Source organism: Drosophila novamexicana, unplaced genomic scaffold, assembly GCF_003285875.2.
Source record: "Drosophila novamexicana strain 15010-1031.04,08,12 unplaced genomic scaffold, DnovRS2.1 tig00000024-arrow-pilon, whole genome shotgun sequence".
Classification (NCBI taxonomy): Eukaryota; Metazoa; Arthropoda; class Insecta; order Diptera; family Drosophilidae; genus Drosophila; species Drosophila novamexicana.
In genome coordinates this window covers 2,550,697-2,567,641 of record NW_020824768.1, presented here as the reverse complement: position 1 = coordinate 2,567,641, position 16,945 = coordinate 2,550,697, and the positions used below count along the sequence as shown (strand labels likewise).

Below are 16,945 nucleotides of genomic sequence, written 5' to 3'. Positions count from 1 at the left end.
GTGCGTGGCCGTAAATTGGGCGTGAATTGATCAGAAAATCGAAATCGATTTTTATACAGCTTCAGAAGCTCACGGCTTTTGCATAATTTCTTTTTATTTCACGCCCGATTAAATATGGTTCACGAGTGCCTGCCAAGGGGGCGTGGCGCAAGCAAAGATTGAACCAAAGCAAGGCCTACAAAAAGCATTGCCACTGGCCAAATAAATAAGAATATATGTATATGTACTTACATATACATATATCAAAGGTCAAATAAATCTTGACATACTCACACACCGAAATTGGAGGTGTAACAGCAGCAATCCTCAGCACCGGAAGTTGGCTGACAATCCATGAAACGCCCAGTTTCAGTCTACAATTCCTCCATTCCTCCGTCATGCTTCAACTCCTGTCCACGTGCGACAAGCGCCCCGCCCCTCGCCGCCCACAAAAACTACAAACATATTATGTTATATGCCAGAGAGTATGTGTTGGCAGCTTAAAGTTTTGAGGCACCACATAAAAGAAATATGCGCGCCACTTTTTCCAGCTCGCCGACCCTCGCTAACGAGGGGTCAAGCAGGAGCAGAAGCTCTCTGGGAATCCCGGTCCCTAAGCTGCTAAATAGCATGAAGCGTAATGGCAGGGAAGTAAGCGCCATCTAAGCAGGATGAGCTGCACAAATGGCCAAAACTTATTATAAAAATAATACAGAATACAAGTAGTAGCAGAAGAGCTGCCCGTTGACTGCTGTCGGAGCAGCAGGGGCAGGGGGAGGGACTTTAGTAAACGATTTCTAATAAACTAGGAAGCACCTCGATCATATCAACTGGCAACCAAATGAGCTATAAACGCTTACAAATTGTCCCGGACGAAGGCAACAAATAATGCGACATTCTCGCTCTCGTATGTGGCCTGATAGAAATTTATGCGTCAATTTATGGACTGCCGACCACGCAAATGAATGCAGTGCAATAAATCTGAGAATTTCAGCTAAATGATGGCCACTTAGTGGGAATTGAAGTACAAATATGACAAGTGTGAAGCCGGCACATAAATCTTCTCGCATGTTTTTCTAGCTGCTCCCAAAGGCATATGGAAAAGAGCGCAACATGACATCGGGTATATTAATCCACATTTTGCGTTTGTTCTTGGCAGTCATTGCCCATTTTATGTTTCTAGCCTCGAAAATAATTGGGTAATCAATAGACCAGAAGTTATTATTTGACATAACAATGTTGGTCGCCCATTTTATAATGCATAAAGAGCTTAACACAAACGCACACACACTCACACACACACTTGTATATATTTATATAGGGAAATATTTGCCGGACAAGCGCTGGTATTGAACTTTGACTCACCTTTTCACCTCGTTCTCCTGGACGTCCGGGCTCACCTTTATCGCCGGTCGCTCCTTTAGGTCCTGCCTGGCTGGAGGTGGAGCTGCGTAGGCTGCCCATTGAGTTGCCCATTAGGGATTCCTGTGTGATTGTTGTGTGTGTGAGTGTGTGTGGGAGGGGAAATAGAAGGTAAGCATAGTAATTTGTTAAATATTTGCTTGTTGTACAATTTATTTTTCGATACATGTATTTTTGGGCCATTTTTTAAGCAGCGGGCGACCTTTGATGCCACAACTGGCCCACACAAGAATACACGTAGTTTTGCACACACACACACAAACACATACATATTTGCTAAGGAAATTTGATTAATGATCTGATGCGCCCCTTTTTTTGGGCGTAAGTCTGTGTGTGTGTGTGTGTGTGGCTTCCTTAATGCTTAGAACTCTAATGACGCCGAGGGGTTCTAGTCCATTAGATTATGCGGCCATTGCTTACCCAGCGCAAACTTGTGCTTTTGTTTTGTATTATTATGGTTTTTTTGTTTCGTTTTGTTTATTAGTGGGAACATAAAATGAAATGGTTAAATGTTTATACCTTGAAAGTCCTGGTAGGATTCCAATTTATCTGTTATTTATGTGTTGATTGTTACAAGAATACATATTTTTTTTGTGGTACGATTTGTATATAATATATATAGCATAGAACAATGGGCGTGGAATTAAAGCGTATTATTATATGATTTCAATTTGATGGTGTTCAAAAGTTCATCAACTGGCTGTAAAATTGCAACTTTTACAAATTTACCTCGCCCCCACTTAGCCCCCCCTCTTCACCCCATTCGCAGTCAAGCGTCTAGGCTCGTCGGAAAACATTTGAAAAAGTTGTCTCCGTGTCAACAATCAGAAGTCGTTCTAATAAACTTAAAAGCTTTTTTGTTCTCCCCTGGCGCATTTGCTGCGACAAGGTCAAAATGCTTGACAACAATAAGAGCAACAACAATTTGAAACGCCTTTAAAAACGAACCCGCCCCCATCCCCCTCCCCCTATGAGCAAGCAATGCGATAATGATAATAAACCCCCGCCGACGAGCGACATAAAACAATGGGAGGCTGACTGTGCGAGCGTCTGATTTAACTGGCGCGTTAGCCATAAGTAGCTTGACACTCTCATAACCGTAACAGCGCGATAATGATTACGACCACAACCGCACATACACACACAATCACACACACACGCGCACACACATACACACACACACACATAGACAGCATGCTGAGATACGCCCAAGCAGGCAACATACGGCGTTGAAATGCGATGATAAAGCCGGCAAAAAAATAAAACTTTCGCTTGCAGAAAAGGGTTAAAAGCCGGCAATACAAATGTGTGTGGGTGTTGGTGTGTGTGTGTGGTGGTGTGTGTGTGTGTGTGACTCAGTATCTGTATGCGTGTTAGCGCGTTTAACCGCGTGAACTGCGCGCCATGCGCTGATAACAGTAATTGCCACAAGCTGGCATGCCAGCACTCCGTAAGACCTGAATCACAAGCCCGCAATAGCACGTCGCCAAAGGGGGGATCCACGTGAGAGCAGAGGGTAGCCGGGGGCAGGGAGACAGCGACAGCGACAGCGACTGGAACCGGGTCTTGGAGTGAGACGGAGTCGGAGAAGCGGACTGAGACTGGGCTTGGCTTGTTTCGGTTTGCGTGTTCAGGACACTTAGGTTTCGGCATTTCTGCGAGATGTTCATGTTGTTCGAGACGTTGTTATTGCTGTTGCTTTGTGGTTTTAAGATTATTAGCGCAGATAACCCATTTGCGACAACGCGAACGCGTCCTGGGCACCTGCCATGCCCAAATCTGGCCAGCAATTTTTCACAGTGTACAGGTGCAGCAATCGCTCGCCGCGCGCAGCGTGCCTCCTCCTTAGGCAGGAAATTGGTTTAGGCAAATTGTGTGTGCGTGTGTGTGTGTGTGTGTGTGTGTGTGGCTGACCAAACATGACCGATGTCTGCCGCCCGAAATGTGCCTTCAAGGCACACAATTCATAAAAGAAACGTGCGTGATTGGTAGCATCCGTCGGATATAGATAAACGGACGAGCGACTTTACCTTTGAGGTCTACCGTAAAAGTTGCAATTTTTGGGCCAAGTTAAAAAAAAATCGATCCTCGGGTTACCGAAGATTTGATACTCTTGCCTTCTCATCCTCGTATTCAGTCAGCCAGAAAGCAAGAGCTATAAATTATTTATGTTAATTGTTACAAATTATAAGTTGCAAGTCGAGATTAAACGACTAGAACATACCCTGTACCAAAGTTGGGAGGCTTAAATGTTATGAACTCAGAAATCCGATTAGACTTACGGACAAAACTGAATCGCCTTTAGTCAAAAAGTATGATTAAAAGTTTCAGTTTCATATTTATTTTGCAATTTAGCAAGAAACCTTTTTAGTACAAGGCATTAAGAGACTTAGTTGTGGTATTCTTTTGTTTATCCAACACCATTTTCTTTTCATGAATAAAAAATGAATAAAAAATATTCATTTAAAATTAAATATTATTAACTTTAACATGAGAGCACAAAAATATTAGTATGCATTTCATAGACGTGCAATAAAGAACAAAAAAAGCTGCAAGGGAGTTCTGAACCAAGCCGGTTCGAACCAGGAATTCAAATTAGTTTTTTAACAAGCGAACCATTTTCTTTTTAGTAGATAAAACTATATTGGGATAAATTTCAACCATATTGGCATATGCCAATTTTGGGTAAAAATAAAATGTAGCCCGAATCTTGTATATGAAAATATGTTCAGCTTACAATATTTTCAGCACAACGGGCAAATATGAGTTAAAAATTAAAATGTAAATTAAAATTTAAAAAAAAAAAGGAAAAACTAACCATTGAGTCAGGAAGATGGGGGGAAGCGGGAACCGAATCATTGGCAATTTTTGTTTTGTTGCAGCCCTGTGACAAATAAATATGTTGATGATAATAAAGTTAACAAAAAGATTAGAAATAAAATCAACTTAAAGAACATAACGTTAATATAATGAAAAGATAATTGTGTTAAGTACGACAATTTCTACTTGTGATATTCTTATAATTATTTTTAAATAGAATTAAAGTTGTACTCACATCATAGCTCTCCGGCAAGCCAGGCGGGCCCGGAGGTCCGGGCGGACCCATCACTCCGGGCATGCCGTCGACGCCTGGCTCGCCCTTCTCCCCCTGCAGACCTTCCGGGCCGCGAGCGCCAGTTACGCCAGTGGCACCCTGCAAATGAAAAGAAAAAAAAAAAAAGAAAAGGGAAGAGACAAGAAAAAACGACGCCGCCGGCGACCAAGAAATAAATCACATTAGTGGGCGTGCATATAGAATGTACGACTACAGCTACGTCTACGGCAATGTCTGCATCTAGTGCCACGGTTATAGCTACGTATATATAGGGTATATATATAGTCTAGAAACTATTTGGGGGCCTGCTGGCCAGTTGGTAGCTTTTAACTGGCTGCGGTCGATTTACATAATCGTCGCGTTTTAGCCCGAGCTCATTAATCTACGCGGCCCAGCTGCCCAGGCTCAATAGCAGGGAATGGCAGGAGTTGGGGAGTGGGTCTTAGCTTTGTGTTTGTGGTCTGGCTGCACAAAAAATGTGTCTCCCGATGTCCTTAATCTTATGCAAAATGGTCACGCTGTGCGCCATTTGCGTGTTCTGTTCGCCATCGGATTGTTCGTGTTGCCGTTGTCCCTTGTACATTGTTATTTCAGTGGCAGGCAGTTGTTGCTATTGCCATAATGTTCTGTTGCTTATCGTCGTCTTTTAAATTAATTGCTATTAGTTAAGGGATTAGCAGTAGAGCAACAAAATTGTCGCAGGAATTTCCGGTATGCGCACCAGTTCGCCATATTTTACTCAAGCATTTCGGTTGTCTGAAGGGTTTTGGGCACGGGCAAGGACTGTACTATAGAGGGTCAGCTTTTGGGTATTTTTGCATTTTTGAGCTGGCATATTCTCAGAGCTGTTTGTTGTTAGCCACCAAAATGTTTTGCATACCGCTTTTCTTTTGATATATTGCAACGTATTGAAGAGGCTGCGTTCCACAGGTTGCTAAGCACATTGTGAATGAGTACAGATTTTTTTTCTTTTCATTTTAGTTTTTTTCGAGAGACTAAGCAAAGTGTTGTCTTTGACTGAGCCAAAATAAAAATGCATTTGCAGGAGCCTAAGGCTACGAGATTATATGCGAACATAGACGCAACGTTTGAACAGATTTCATATTTTTGGCTAGACCCACAAAAGTTACGAGTCTCTTTGGCTCTTTGGCGTGGCAGGCACTTCTGAGTTGAGTGGATGTTGAGGCCAACAGCATAGTGGACTTAGCCTTTAACCGAACACACACACGCACACACACACCAACTGGCACCCAGAGTCAAAGGGTGAGGGAGAGAGTAGTCTCTTTGTGCCGTTAGATAGATACAACTCCTTTTGGTTTCAAAAGACGTTGCCAGTTGATGAGATAATATAACGAGTAGCGCCCAAAGTGGATAAGTGTTTAAGCCTGAGTTGCCTGCCGTTTGCGAGCGCAAAGTTATAAAGAAATTTTCGTTTCCTGCTTGCACGTTAACGTTTTGCCTCGTTTCCGGTTACACGCACACGCACGCACACACGCACAAATTATGATGTTTGACTTGCTTTAAGAGCGCAGCGCATTCAAGTGTGCTTCTGCGTATGTGTGTGTATGTGTGTGTGTGTGTGCGTGTGTGTAACCAGCTGGCGATAACCATCGCACTGCTATTGCCATGCTCTCTTCCTCTTCAAGATTAGAAGATGTGTGTCATGAAATTGAAAATGCGTTTAATCCATATCAAATATTGACTTTTGCCATTTTGGCCTTCCAACCCGTTGCGCTTGTATAAACTAAGTATAAAGTAGTCGCTGGTACTTACGGTAAGTCCAGGGGCTCCAGACTTTCCATCTCTGCCCGGCGGACCGGGCGGGCCGCGCAACGTTTCGCGTATCGTTTCATTGTCCTTCAAGGCTTCCAGGATATCAGACGCATTACATGTACATTCGCCAGTGTATTTCTGCAATTGATACAAAAATATGCCATTGAATCACCAGGCTGTAACCGAATTAATCTAGACAGAGTCCTCCTCGAGTCACTGAAAGATTTTGCAAGTGCACAGACGGGTTTTTGGTATTTGCCAATTTGGAATCACCAGAGTTACGGATTTGGCTACCACTTCGAATCCAGCTGCTTTGTCGTTTGGTGCGCAAATAAATGGGCACTGTCTCTGTGCACTTGCAAAGTCAGAAAATAAGTGCCAAGTCGACTTTTATACTTACAGCCCCCGCACTTGGTGTCTCCACAAAGGGCGGATACGATGGTGTTTCACCTTTGGGACCCGGCGGACCGGGCGGCCCAGGTGGACCACGTATACTATCGCCCTTGGGTCCTCGATCGCCCTTCTCGCCCTTGATGCCGCGATATGCTGCGGGAGAGAGAGTAGCAAACGCAAAAGCAAAAGCAAAGTCATTCCATTAGCAGGCTGCCTAATTAAAATCCGGACAAAGTCCAGCATCAGGTGAACTTACGTCTCTCGTGCGTTAACTGCGTCTGTCCGGGGGCCTGCAAACCACTGTCGTCGAAAATGTCAGTTGCCTGTGATGGAAATAGAACAAGTAGAAGATGTAAGTGACGTTGGCTTATTGAGAACGCATTTACTCAAAATGCAAATAGCTTTTGTTGCCATGCCCATAAATGCTGCTCAGCATGCAACTGCAACTACAACTGCAACGGCGACTGCAATAAACCGCATCGAAATACCATGTGGAGCAGGGCTCTATGGAAATCTAATTGAATATTGCTTGGCCTGGTCTCGAGTTGGTTAACTTATATCTGATTAAAAACTAACCTCAATATTTGCTGAGGACCACCACCCTTCGTTTGTAATATCATTCTCATCGACAACGGGCTCATCGGGTGGTGAATTCTGAATGCATTTCGTGACATTCAACATGAAATAAAGTTCAAATAAAATAATAAATAAAACGTAAAAAAAAGAACACAAAATAGGAGAAATAATAAAAATATGGGAAAAAACACACCATTTCTTGTTCAGGATCAGCTAAGAGTTCAGGATCTGATTCGGTCGAAAGCTCATTCTCCAAATCCTTCGAAATGGAAATCAAATTAATAAGATGGGGCAATAGGTAAAAAAAAGGATAATGGGATAAATTCAAAATTAATTAAAATACACTCTTCAATCATATTAAACTCAAATTGGGAAAGAAGCCTTAAAACTTAATGTAACACTAATGAATCCATATTTTGTTCATCATTTAACTAAGTTATTGTTCAATATTAAATTAGTTTACACTTTAGGGACCTTACTAGCCAAGTCGAACTAAATCTAAATTGTTTTCAATCTAATATTTGAAGCCTTAAAACTGTTTTGACTGCTTAATAATTTATTTTGAACTAAAACCATTTGAACGAACCTGAATTGGAGCTGAAAATGTTGAACTTACCGTGGGCACAGCCACCGTGGGCTTTGGGGGCGACATGCATTGAATTGCTATGGCATCCGGATTGCCATAGACATAGATTTTTTCTAAATAGCCCTGTGCATAGAATACGTTTGTATAGAAGCTTGGACAGATTTGCAGATTATTAATAATGCGTTTCTAAAAATTATTGTAACGTTATAGCCAAGCGGCAGCACACCATAAAACCTGGCCCTTAGGCAACTAATGCATCAATAAATATGTATAATAAATCAATCAATTTGAATAAATGCGCACATAAATCTGTTGCTAATGCAGCGCGGTAGCATTTCTTGTCGATGGCAATTGTAATTGCTGCAAATCGAAATTAATTATTAATGTTAATTTCTAATAGCACTTGCCACTTGCCACATGCTGCCCACGCACCTAATGTGCGCGGCATTTCCTCTTCAGTTTCGCTCATAAAGAGCGAGGGAAGTCCGTGACACAGAGAAACGGAAAATGGGCGGGGGTTTCGCCATTACACATAAGTACACAATATGACTTACACATAACAGATTTACCTGGAAAATGAGAGGGCCTCGAGCGAGTCGGGGGCACTGCTATCAGTGGTCTATAGAAATGCTAACCGCAGACGATACAGGCCCTAGCAGCGAGACAATGGAACACGGACAATGCGATGCTATTGCACAAACACAGTCAGTTATCGAAAGAAAGAGAGGGCGCGAGAGGGGGAGAGAGATAGAGAGAGAGCAAGTGAATGCACATTTGCCATAAACCCTGTTCCGGGTTCTTTCAAATAAAAATGGCAGCAAACACTCACTGGTTCACTGGCAATACTAGTGCAGGCCAAGCACAATGGCAGCAGTCATCGCAGCCATTGTTGTTGTTTTTGTTGCTGTTGTTGTTGTTGTCCTGGAGAGACTGTAACTGATAGTAATGGCCGTGCAGCTTTTATGCATCCCAGTTAAAAGTTCTGTCTGAGACGTCGAGCCGTTGAGTTTCGGGTTAAAAGCGTGCAATCGGCTTTCAGAATGGCTTAATATGCTCAACGCTCAACAGCATACGGCCCCTGTCAGTGGGAAAGGATTGAAAGTGAAGAGCGGTAGGGGGGAGGGGGAGAGGGGGGAAGGGAAGGACAACAGAGCTACAGGAGCGTAACACACACGTACTACACTGCATTAAATGGCCGCCAATAAACATTGCTCTGTTCCATTCCAATTTGCTGTCTCTCTCACTCTCACTCACACTCCCTCTCTCTCTCTCTAACTCCGTCTCTTTCTCTTCTAGCAACGGCTTGAACCTGCAGCTTGTTGCTCTGCTGAGTGGAGACATTAAGACATATTTTTTTATAGCCTCCACCCATTGAAAATGCATTTATAAGCAGGGTATAGGACAATTTTGAAAATGTATGTAAATTTTCAAATTTTATGTATAATAGCTACTCGCATCTCTTGAAGATCGATACATATCGATTCCCCGCTGCAGGCTTTTCACAATATCATAAAAATATTGGGGGTAAGAAACAACAAATTTATCATTTAGGCTTTCATTTAGCTTAAAAGTATCAAGTATATAGGACATAGCCCTTTTTGGATACCTTTACCTATTTCATAAGGGAGCAAGATTCAAGAATTATTGTAAATTTATATGTTATACACACAATTTATACACACAAGAGTATTTTCTAGTCGCCAACTCTCGACAGGATTATAATTCCTTGTTTTGCTTGGGTTTGATTCGGTTGAACAAAAGTAAGCGCCAGGCATACGACAGGTCAGCGAAAACAGAAAGCAGTAAAAATCCATTTATACATATACAAGTTTATATGTGTATGTGTATTCACATTCACGTAAATATTTGCCACTGTGTGAGTGGCCCAGTTCAGCTTTTAAGACCACCCCACTCTGTCTGGGTGTGTGTGTGTGTGTGTGTGTGCTTGTGCAACAAAATTAGCCGCAAAGAAATTCACTAGAAACGGAAATTAAGTAGCTGGATGTGGCATTTCTGGGGCGTGAATCGTCGGTCCTTGTTCCTTTCGTTTGTCCCTTCCCCCCGCTAAGGCGTGACATTCACAATTACCTGGTGGCCACAGGGATTCCAGGTAATTGACAACTATAAACAATTTCAGCAGCGCAGAAAACATGCAGTCCATGTTTCTTATATAAATATATAGCTAGTCATATCTAGGCTTTAGATTTGGTGAAGGACATTTTAAAGAAATCTGTGTTTCTACAATTTAAGTTTGGCCAGATTATTAGAACAAATGTATTTGCCATAAACAGAAATATCTCAACTGTCGCAGGGGAATGTGATTCAAAGCCAAGTTGACAATGGTTCGCCCTTTAGGTTGGTTCGCCCTTTAGGTTGGTTCGAAACAGTACTCGTAATTTGAACCCTTTTTTCTTTTGAGAGGGCCTGTAGTACACGAGTCGAGAGCGATGAACTGCTGATAGGAGGACATCAAAGCAAGCTCTTTGGCAGATTGTGCATGACAACACAGCGAGGCAGACAAAGACATGGGCCAGGGGCGCACCAATGAAAAGGCGTGAGCAAATAAATAGGCAACCGAAACAAGCAGGACAGGAAGCCGGGCGAGGGTCAAGCACAGACAATGGTCGCTCGGTCTCTTTAAATAATCAAAAGTTGCCCAGAGGCGACCAAAAGTAAAGACTTGTCTGCTCGCCGATGTCGTGAGGTAGTTTTAAGCTGTCAACCCAAACGTAACCAGTAGGCAGCGAGGAGCTGCTGCTGCTGCAGCGCGGTCAAGTGGCGCCACGAGCAATTAACTAGGGCTGCGACTGAGACCGAGAGTGTGCCGTGTGCCTAGGCTGAACATGTGAGTGGCGTGTGCATTTGATTTTGTCTTGGGCCGCACATAATTAAGGCCAGCAGAGCAGCAGGGCAGAGGCGCTAAAGCGGAGCAAGGACATGCCAGGAGAGCAGTCCGAAATGTACGTCTAGAGCACGGCACGACAGCAATGCCAGCTGCGGGGGCTGTTGCACTTGACAAGGGTTCGCATTGCGAGCAAAACAAACAAATAAAACCCTCACGCCGTCGACCTGCTACCGCAGTCAGGCCAAAAGGTATGCAACCTTTTGGCCAGTAGTTCGTTTCGTTCTAGTATGCCAGACACGTTTCTGCTATATAAAAATACAAAAAACGGACACTGCCCGCAAACGGAATCCATGCAGCCTGGCAATTTGTCAAAAATGTGTCAATAATGTAGATCGATTGGGAATGATTGCGACCCCTTAAAAATTAACCGAAAAGGGTTCAAATTGATTATAAGTATCCTTCTACGCCCAAATGGTTCAATTAGAAAGGGTTTTCTCCCGTATTTGTTTAGCCACAATATACTAGAAAATGCCTAGAAATTCACCTGGAATCTGAAATTGTTAAAATGCCAAGATTTTTCTAGGCATCCTTCCACTCCTCCTGCTCTTGAGTTAATACAATTTTTCGGCACACTTCGGCAGCTTTTTAATGGACTTTGCGGCATAATTACAGCTCAGACAGATTTAAGTGAAGCTAACTATCATCATGAGCTCGAGTCTCAGTTTAGTTTCGAATATTAATAGTTTCCTAGTCAATGGCCAGCATGGATTTATGGTTAGTAGCTATAAGTAATTACGGTGATACTCCATCTTAAATGGCATCGGTGCCAGTCACAGATCTTTACCTGGAGCTCTCTTTGTCAGCTGTTGGCTGACTGTCGCCAGTGCCAGGCAACTGTTGTGTAGTTAAAATAAAATTTTAATTAAGCACAAATATTTAATAAGCATAAATTACGGCATGCAGTGGCAACAGAACAAAAGGACTGCTTTAAATTGCGAATGGCAACTGAAAATGGCATCGCATTAAGATTAGCATAACTTGTTTTTATAACCACTCCCCTCCCCCAAAAGCCCCGGCCCCCTCCATTCCGTTTCCTCTCTACTTGTTGTCAGTTCTGTGCTTTAGACTTATATAAGAGAAACAGGAAAGAGACAGCGAAAGCGACAATGACACAGCAGGCGGAAACGGATATACATACATTTTAGTCTTGCGTGCGCGCGCCCCTCTTCGAGTGTGCGTGTGTGTGTGTGCCTGTGTGTTAACATCTACAAGTAGCAGCAGCAGGCAGCAGGCAGCTCGCCTCCATCCGTTTGTATAAAAGTTATGCGCAGGTTAATAGATAATTAACCATGCAAATTGCCGCGCAACAGTTTACAAATATTCTCAGCGTCATCCTGGCAAGACAAAAATGCCGCATACCAGATGTGTTTGTGTGTGTGTGAGTGTGTATTTGTGTGTGACACGCATTCAAGTACAAAGGAATTAACTGTAATTACTTTGTAATGCTGATTAAGCCAGTTAGAGCGCATTAAATATGTAAACGGTATTCCGACATTCTTAGCATATTCACGCAGAGAAGACATCCGGCAAATAACTCGCTACTGAGGCACATATGACTGGCAATGAGTGCAACAAAGTGAGTTATAATGATTTAAGCTGCATTTCAATGCCTATTAAGTGTTTATTTACAAATTGCCAAAAGCTGTACGAGCTGTACTTCAAATTCCATTTCAATTTCAATTGCAAATTTCAATGGCATATTTTATGGCAGCGCACAAATGAAAACGAGACGGTCTAAAAATACCAAATTTAAATTCACCTTTATGGTCGACAAAAAACAAATGCCACAACGCAGCCCCAGCGTGGCCAACTGTGGCAGCGGCGGCAGCAGCAGGGGCAGGGGCAGGGGTCAGGGCAGCATTGGCATAGTTTCTAAATCACTTTCTGTCAGCCGTTTACAGGAGCAACAGCAGCAGCAGCAGCGGCAAGGATAACAATCGCAACGTCAAAAAGTTGCCCACTTTTTGTAATTTTATTTTATTTCCGTTTAAGTGCGTGCGCCAAGGTGCTGCCCGTCCACACGCCCACAATGCCACAGCCCCTCGCCCCCGCCCACGTCATCTGTCGGGTGTACGGTGCGATTTTAAAGCTAAATTATTGCAACATAAAATTTTACGGCCAAGTTGAGGTAGATGCCGCACAAACATCCGGCAGGTGTGCAGAGCTTAATTTTGTGCACTTGACTTTGGACACTTGGCGGCCGTTTGAAAAGGGCTTCATCTTCGTTTTATTTGAAGCGGCCTTTTTTTTTATTTTACTTTTCTTTTTGTTGCCTTGTTCCTCGCATATAATCTGAATAAATTACTTTGCACATTTTGCGGCGCATAAATAATTTAAGTTACCCCCCACAAGAACCCAGCCCAATTCAAATCTTTTCACACATTTATAAGTCTATTCAGACAGAGGGGGGAGAGTGTTTGTGTGTGTGTGTATGTGTGTGCGGGTGTGCCTATATACATAATTGTGGCAGCAGACGCAAAGACAGAACAATGAGACGGCAAATTCCCGCCACACAAAGTGACAGATTTTTTTTTTAATTTTGCTAAAACCTACGACTAATTCTCAAACGAGCTGACACAAATCTCGAAAGTTGTTACACCAACATATTTGCAGGCCGCCCCGCTGCACCACTGCCCCGCTGCACCACTGACGCCACGACAGGCCCGACAACCCGACAGCCCGACAGCCTGGCAGAACTGTCACCAAGTTCTGTCGCTCCGTTTGGCTTCGCATCTGTGCTCATCCCGACTAGCTGCGAGCTTTTGTTGACGTTTTTTTTTGTTTGTGGTTTAAACACAAACAATGACTACACACACACACACATTAATTTATATATATATATATATATGTATATATATGTATATATAGAGTACGTAGATTATGCAAGCACTTGGGCTGGATGCCCGTAAAAAAAACAGGAGCTGCAGCAGGAGCAGCAAGCGGAAATGCAACAATGGTGTCGAGCATTTGGTAAAAGCGCCAGCAACAATTAGCTTAAAGCAAGCAATGCACACACACACACACACACACACACACACACACGCGCACATTGCATTTTGCATAAACCAACACGTTATCTTCGTATTAGTGTCCTGCGCGTGTGTTGGTTCAGACAGTTTTAAAATAACAATGGCAAACACGTATATGCGCTGGCCAACATTGCGTATACGCAATCAAAAAGCAGCTAAAGGACATTTTTTTTTTGATTTGATTTGTTGTTTGTTAAAATATTTTATTTAATTAAGAATTAACTTGTGATGAATTAAATTGGAAAAGTTGGAATGCACTAGTCGGGAGTGCTGCACAAACAGATACCCTGTACTAAAATAATAATTGTAAGCTGTTGCTCTATTTTTTAAAAGAAATTGCAGCTACTAGCCTTTCATACCCTAGCCTTCCAAAAACCATAGTAGGCAGTTAATTTTATGTTAAGTTATGGCTAAAACTTTAAAACCGCCTTATATTTGTTAAAATAGTTTTCAGTTACCCGTCCCCTAAATGTCAAGGCCCGAATTTAATGCGAATATACCTTTATCGAGTTCAAATTGAGTAAAGTCCAGTCGGCTCGAAAAGTCTCTAGTTATATTTTCATTTTTTTATAAGCGACAAAGCATTGGCTCAAAATGCCACCCACTAAAATCCAAAGTAATCCGAACGAGCAGAGCGCTGCAAAGCGTTCGCCGTTGTACGTGAGTCTCGAGCTGCGCAACCTGATCGAAGAGCTAATGATGCCACGGATTGAGATGCTGCGAATAGTAGTCTCCACACGCTTCGTATCCGAAGCGCAGAATGTGGATGACAATGAGACTGAGGCAGATTGGTGGCCAGATTACAGCATATATTCGCATCTGCACTACATGACCGAGATGAATGTGAGTTATACGATTAGTATTTATATTAGCTGATATATTTAGGGATCACTACTCTCCATATAGGGTCTGATGCACTTAACGCAGAATGCCCTGAAAGGCATGACCGAGGAACTGAAGCTCATTGGCGTCAAGTTCCAGGCCTTTGTGGTCGACCACTTCAAAGCGCGCCAATCAGCCTGGGAGGACGAGGAGACACAGCCACCAGATGATAAGCAGCTGCTTGGCCGCTACCTCTTGGCCCAGAGCCTGATCAAGGACATGGTGACCTTTGTGAACTGTTGCAGTCGCCACTGCAACAAGCTGCTGGCACAGCGCACCATTTACTCTGAACGGGCCGCGGAAACCAAGGGCACCGAGGATCGTATATGCCTAAAAATCTTCGATGAGCGCAGCTTTACCCAGTTGCACGGCCGCATGTCCAGTTTGAAGGGCTTTGTGCAGGACTTTTGCGATTTGTTTGACTCCGAACGGCAACCGTCGGTGGTGGCAGCTGAACAGAATGCCACTGCCGTGGCTCCGGCTAGCATAATATCGACGTAGTACTGACTCGTTTGTTGAATGGTTATAACCCGTTTCTTTGTTCTAGTTTACCCGGCCAACCAAACGAATACACTCAAGTGCACACACACGGGCGCGCACGCACACACAAACACACACACACACATACACACACATACACACACATACACACACATACACACGCATACACACACCCACATAGACGTGAAGGCTTCATTTGAGAGGGCTGTAATAAAGAGAGCACCCCCGAGTGTATCCAGAAAAGCTTTTTATGCTTCAAAGTCAATATAGTGTGCCATGTACGGAGTAGAGTTTTGAAACGTTAAGTACGGCGCACACAGACGTGGCTGGGCCGGGCAGGGCCGGGCAGGGCCTCCCGCTTGGTGACATACTTGTGCCCCTGCCCACTCAACCAGGCAGTTAGTTGCTTCAAGCACAAGCGCCATTCAGGCGGAAATGCAGCTCCGAAACAGCAACAGCAACAGAGCGACGAGCGACGAGCGTTGAACGGTAAGCGTTGAGCGTTGAGCGGGGCCGGAGGCGAAAAACCTCTACGTGAAGTGTGCCATCAGTTTAAGGTTTTTGTGGCCAGCAGCAGTAGCAGCAGCAACGGCAAAGCACACATCCAGCCAGCCGCCCTCTACCTCTACTCTATTTTCATAATAAACAAATGGGTTGTATGGTTGGTTGGGCTTAACTTTTGGGCTGCCAGCAAGTCGCAGTCGCAGTCGGAGATAGTGGGAAGCCCGTAGTTGGCGACAAGTCCCGAGCACAAATCAGTGCTATTTATATTGTGGCCAGATTGAGTGGGGGGCTGCAATGTGCGTGGCGAAGCTGCAGCTTGTCAGCACGCTTACCAACTGCTGCTGCTTGGGTTACATCCAATTTGCAAAAATAACCGCAGGAGTCGCATCCTGCCACACAAAAGTTCAGCTGCAACATGCTCTTATCTTTGACATGCAGCACACGGTGGCAGCAAATCGACAACGCAACTGGCACTCCAAGTTGCCTGTCAATGCAACAAGTTAAGTTCGAACGTGAAGCCAGAGTTTGCAGGGGGCGAGAAAACTGGTAGAACTGACAAAAACTTTGTTGTGCCTATCGCAGGCAAACCGCAGAAGTCAGCGCATCTTCTGCAAAGTTACGCTATCTATGCCATCAAGTGTCTACGCGGGGACAGCAACAGCTGTGGCCGCGGGGCATGTCACACACCAAATAGAGTATAGAGTGGGAAGGGCGGGGCGCAGAAGTGTGGCGGAGTCGGAAGTGCGTCAAGTTTGTTCGTGGCACAATAAATATATAATAGACAAATGCTTGCCGGGGCGTGTCTAGGTGAGGGGGCAGGTGTTGGAGTAGGTGTGTGCGTGTGCATAACGTATTCAGTCCCTTTGCTATATCGTTTACGTTAACGTTTGCGCCCCCCTGACTTGTGCTTTAATAAAATATTATCATATAGTACGTTACGGAAGATAGTTTTTCATATGTTTATTCACAAATATGTGCGCACGAGTCGGAATGTCGGCGCCAGCTACTTGCAACATGCCAAACTTCTTCTGTTTACTTCTGGGGCCAACTCTTTATTTTTGCTCTCCGTCCCCTTCCCCAGCCCTTGCCGCTCAATTCTTATGTTGTCTCAGTAGTGCACATACACATTTTGATACTCTGATTATTTATTACCAGCTGCGGGAGTAGCCGAGCGAATGCGACTACATTCATAAATATATGACTAGCGAATGCCGCTGCAAATCTAATGGAATGTGTTTTCTTGAGTTTTTTATTACCCAGCCGAGAGTGTGGATTGTGTGCCAGTTTAGAGAGAGAGTCGA

At 43.8% G+C, this 16,945-nt stretch overlaps 2 protein-coding genes across 13 annotated transcripts in view; one reads left to right on the top strand and one right to left on the bottom strand.

The window, feature by feature from the left end:
• LOC115771012 (collagen alpha-1(XV) chain) overlaps nucleotides 1-16,945 on the bottom strand; it is a 53,317-nt gene that overhangs the window by 11,028 nt on the left and 25,344 nt on the right. For 3 of the 12 annotated variants that reach the window (XM_030716519.1, XM_030716520.1, XM_030716522.1), the window contains exons 5-13: nucleotides 7,854-7,946; nucleotides 7,431-7,496; nucleotides 7,238-7,315; nucleotides 6,918-6,984; nucleotides 6,669-6,814; nucleotides 6,269-6,406; nucleotides 4,457-4,594; nucleotides 4,220-4,285; nucleotides 1,345-1,464 (exon numbers count right to left, since the gene is read on the bottom strand). In XM_030716519.1, coding sequence (XP_030572379.1) covers nucleotides 1,345-1,464; nucleotides 4,220-4,285; nucleotides 4,457-4,594; nucleotides 6,269-6,406; nucleotides 6,669-6,814; nucleotides 6,918-6,984; nucleotides 7,238-7,315; nucleotides 7,431-7,496; nucleotides 7,854-7,946 — 912 coding nt within the window. The remainder of the gene's footprint in view (nucleotides 1-1,344; nucleotides 1,465-4,219; nucleotides 4,286-4,456; nucleotides 4,595-6,268; nucleotides 6,407-6,668; nucleotides 6,815-6,917; nucleotides 6,985-7,237; nucleotides 7,316-7,430; nucleotides 7,497-7,853; nucleotides 7,947-16,945) is intronic. The other 9 variants (XM_030716521.1, XM_030716524.1, XM_030716525.1 and 6 more) reach the window with 5 other exon arrangements.
• LOC115771014 lies at nucleotides 14,231-15,375 on the top strand. The gene is made up of 2 exons (XM_030716531.1): nucleotides 14,231-14,600; nucleotides 14,664-15,375. Exons 1-2 carry the CDS (start codon nucleotides 14,352-14,354, stop codon nucleotides 15,138-15,140), a joined length of 726 nt encoding a protein of 241 aa, XP_030572391.1. The 5' UTR covers nucleotides 14,231-14,351; the 3' UTR covers nucleotides 15,141-15,375.

Bases quoted from the DNA above. Each gene is read 5' to 3' on its own strand.
- LOC115771014 (XM_030716531.1), top strand. From the start codon at position 14,352: ATGCCACCCACTAAAATCCAAAGTAATCCGAACGAGCAGAGCGCTGCA. The intron at 14,601-14,663 runs GTGAGTTATACG...CTCTCCATATAG, and splicing joins ACTACATGACCGAGATGAAT to GGTCTGATGCACTTAACGCA.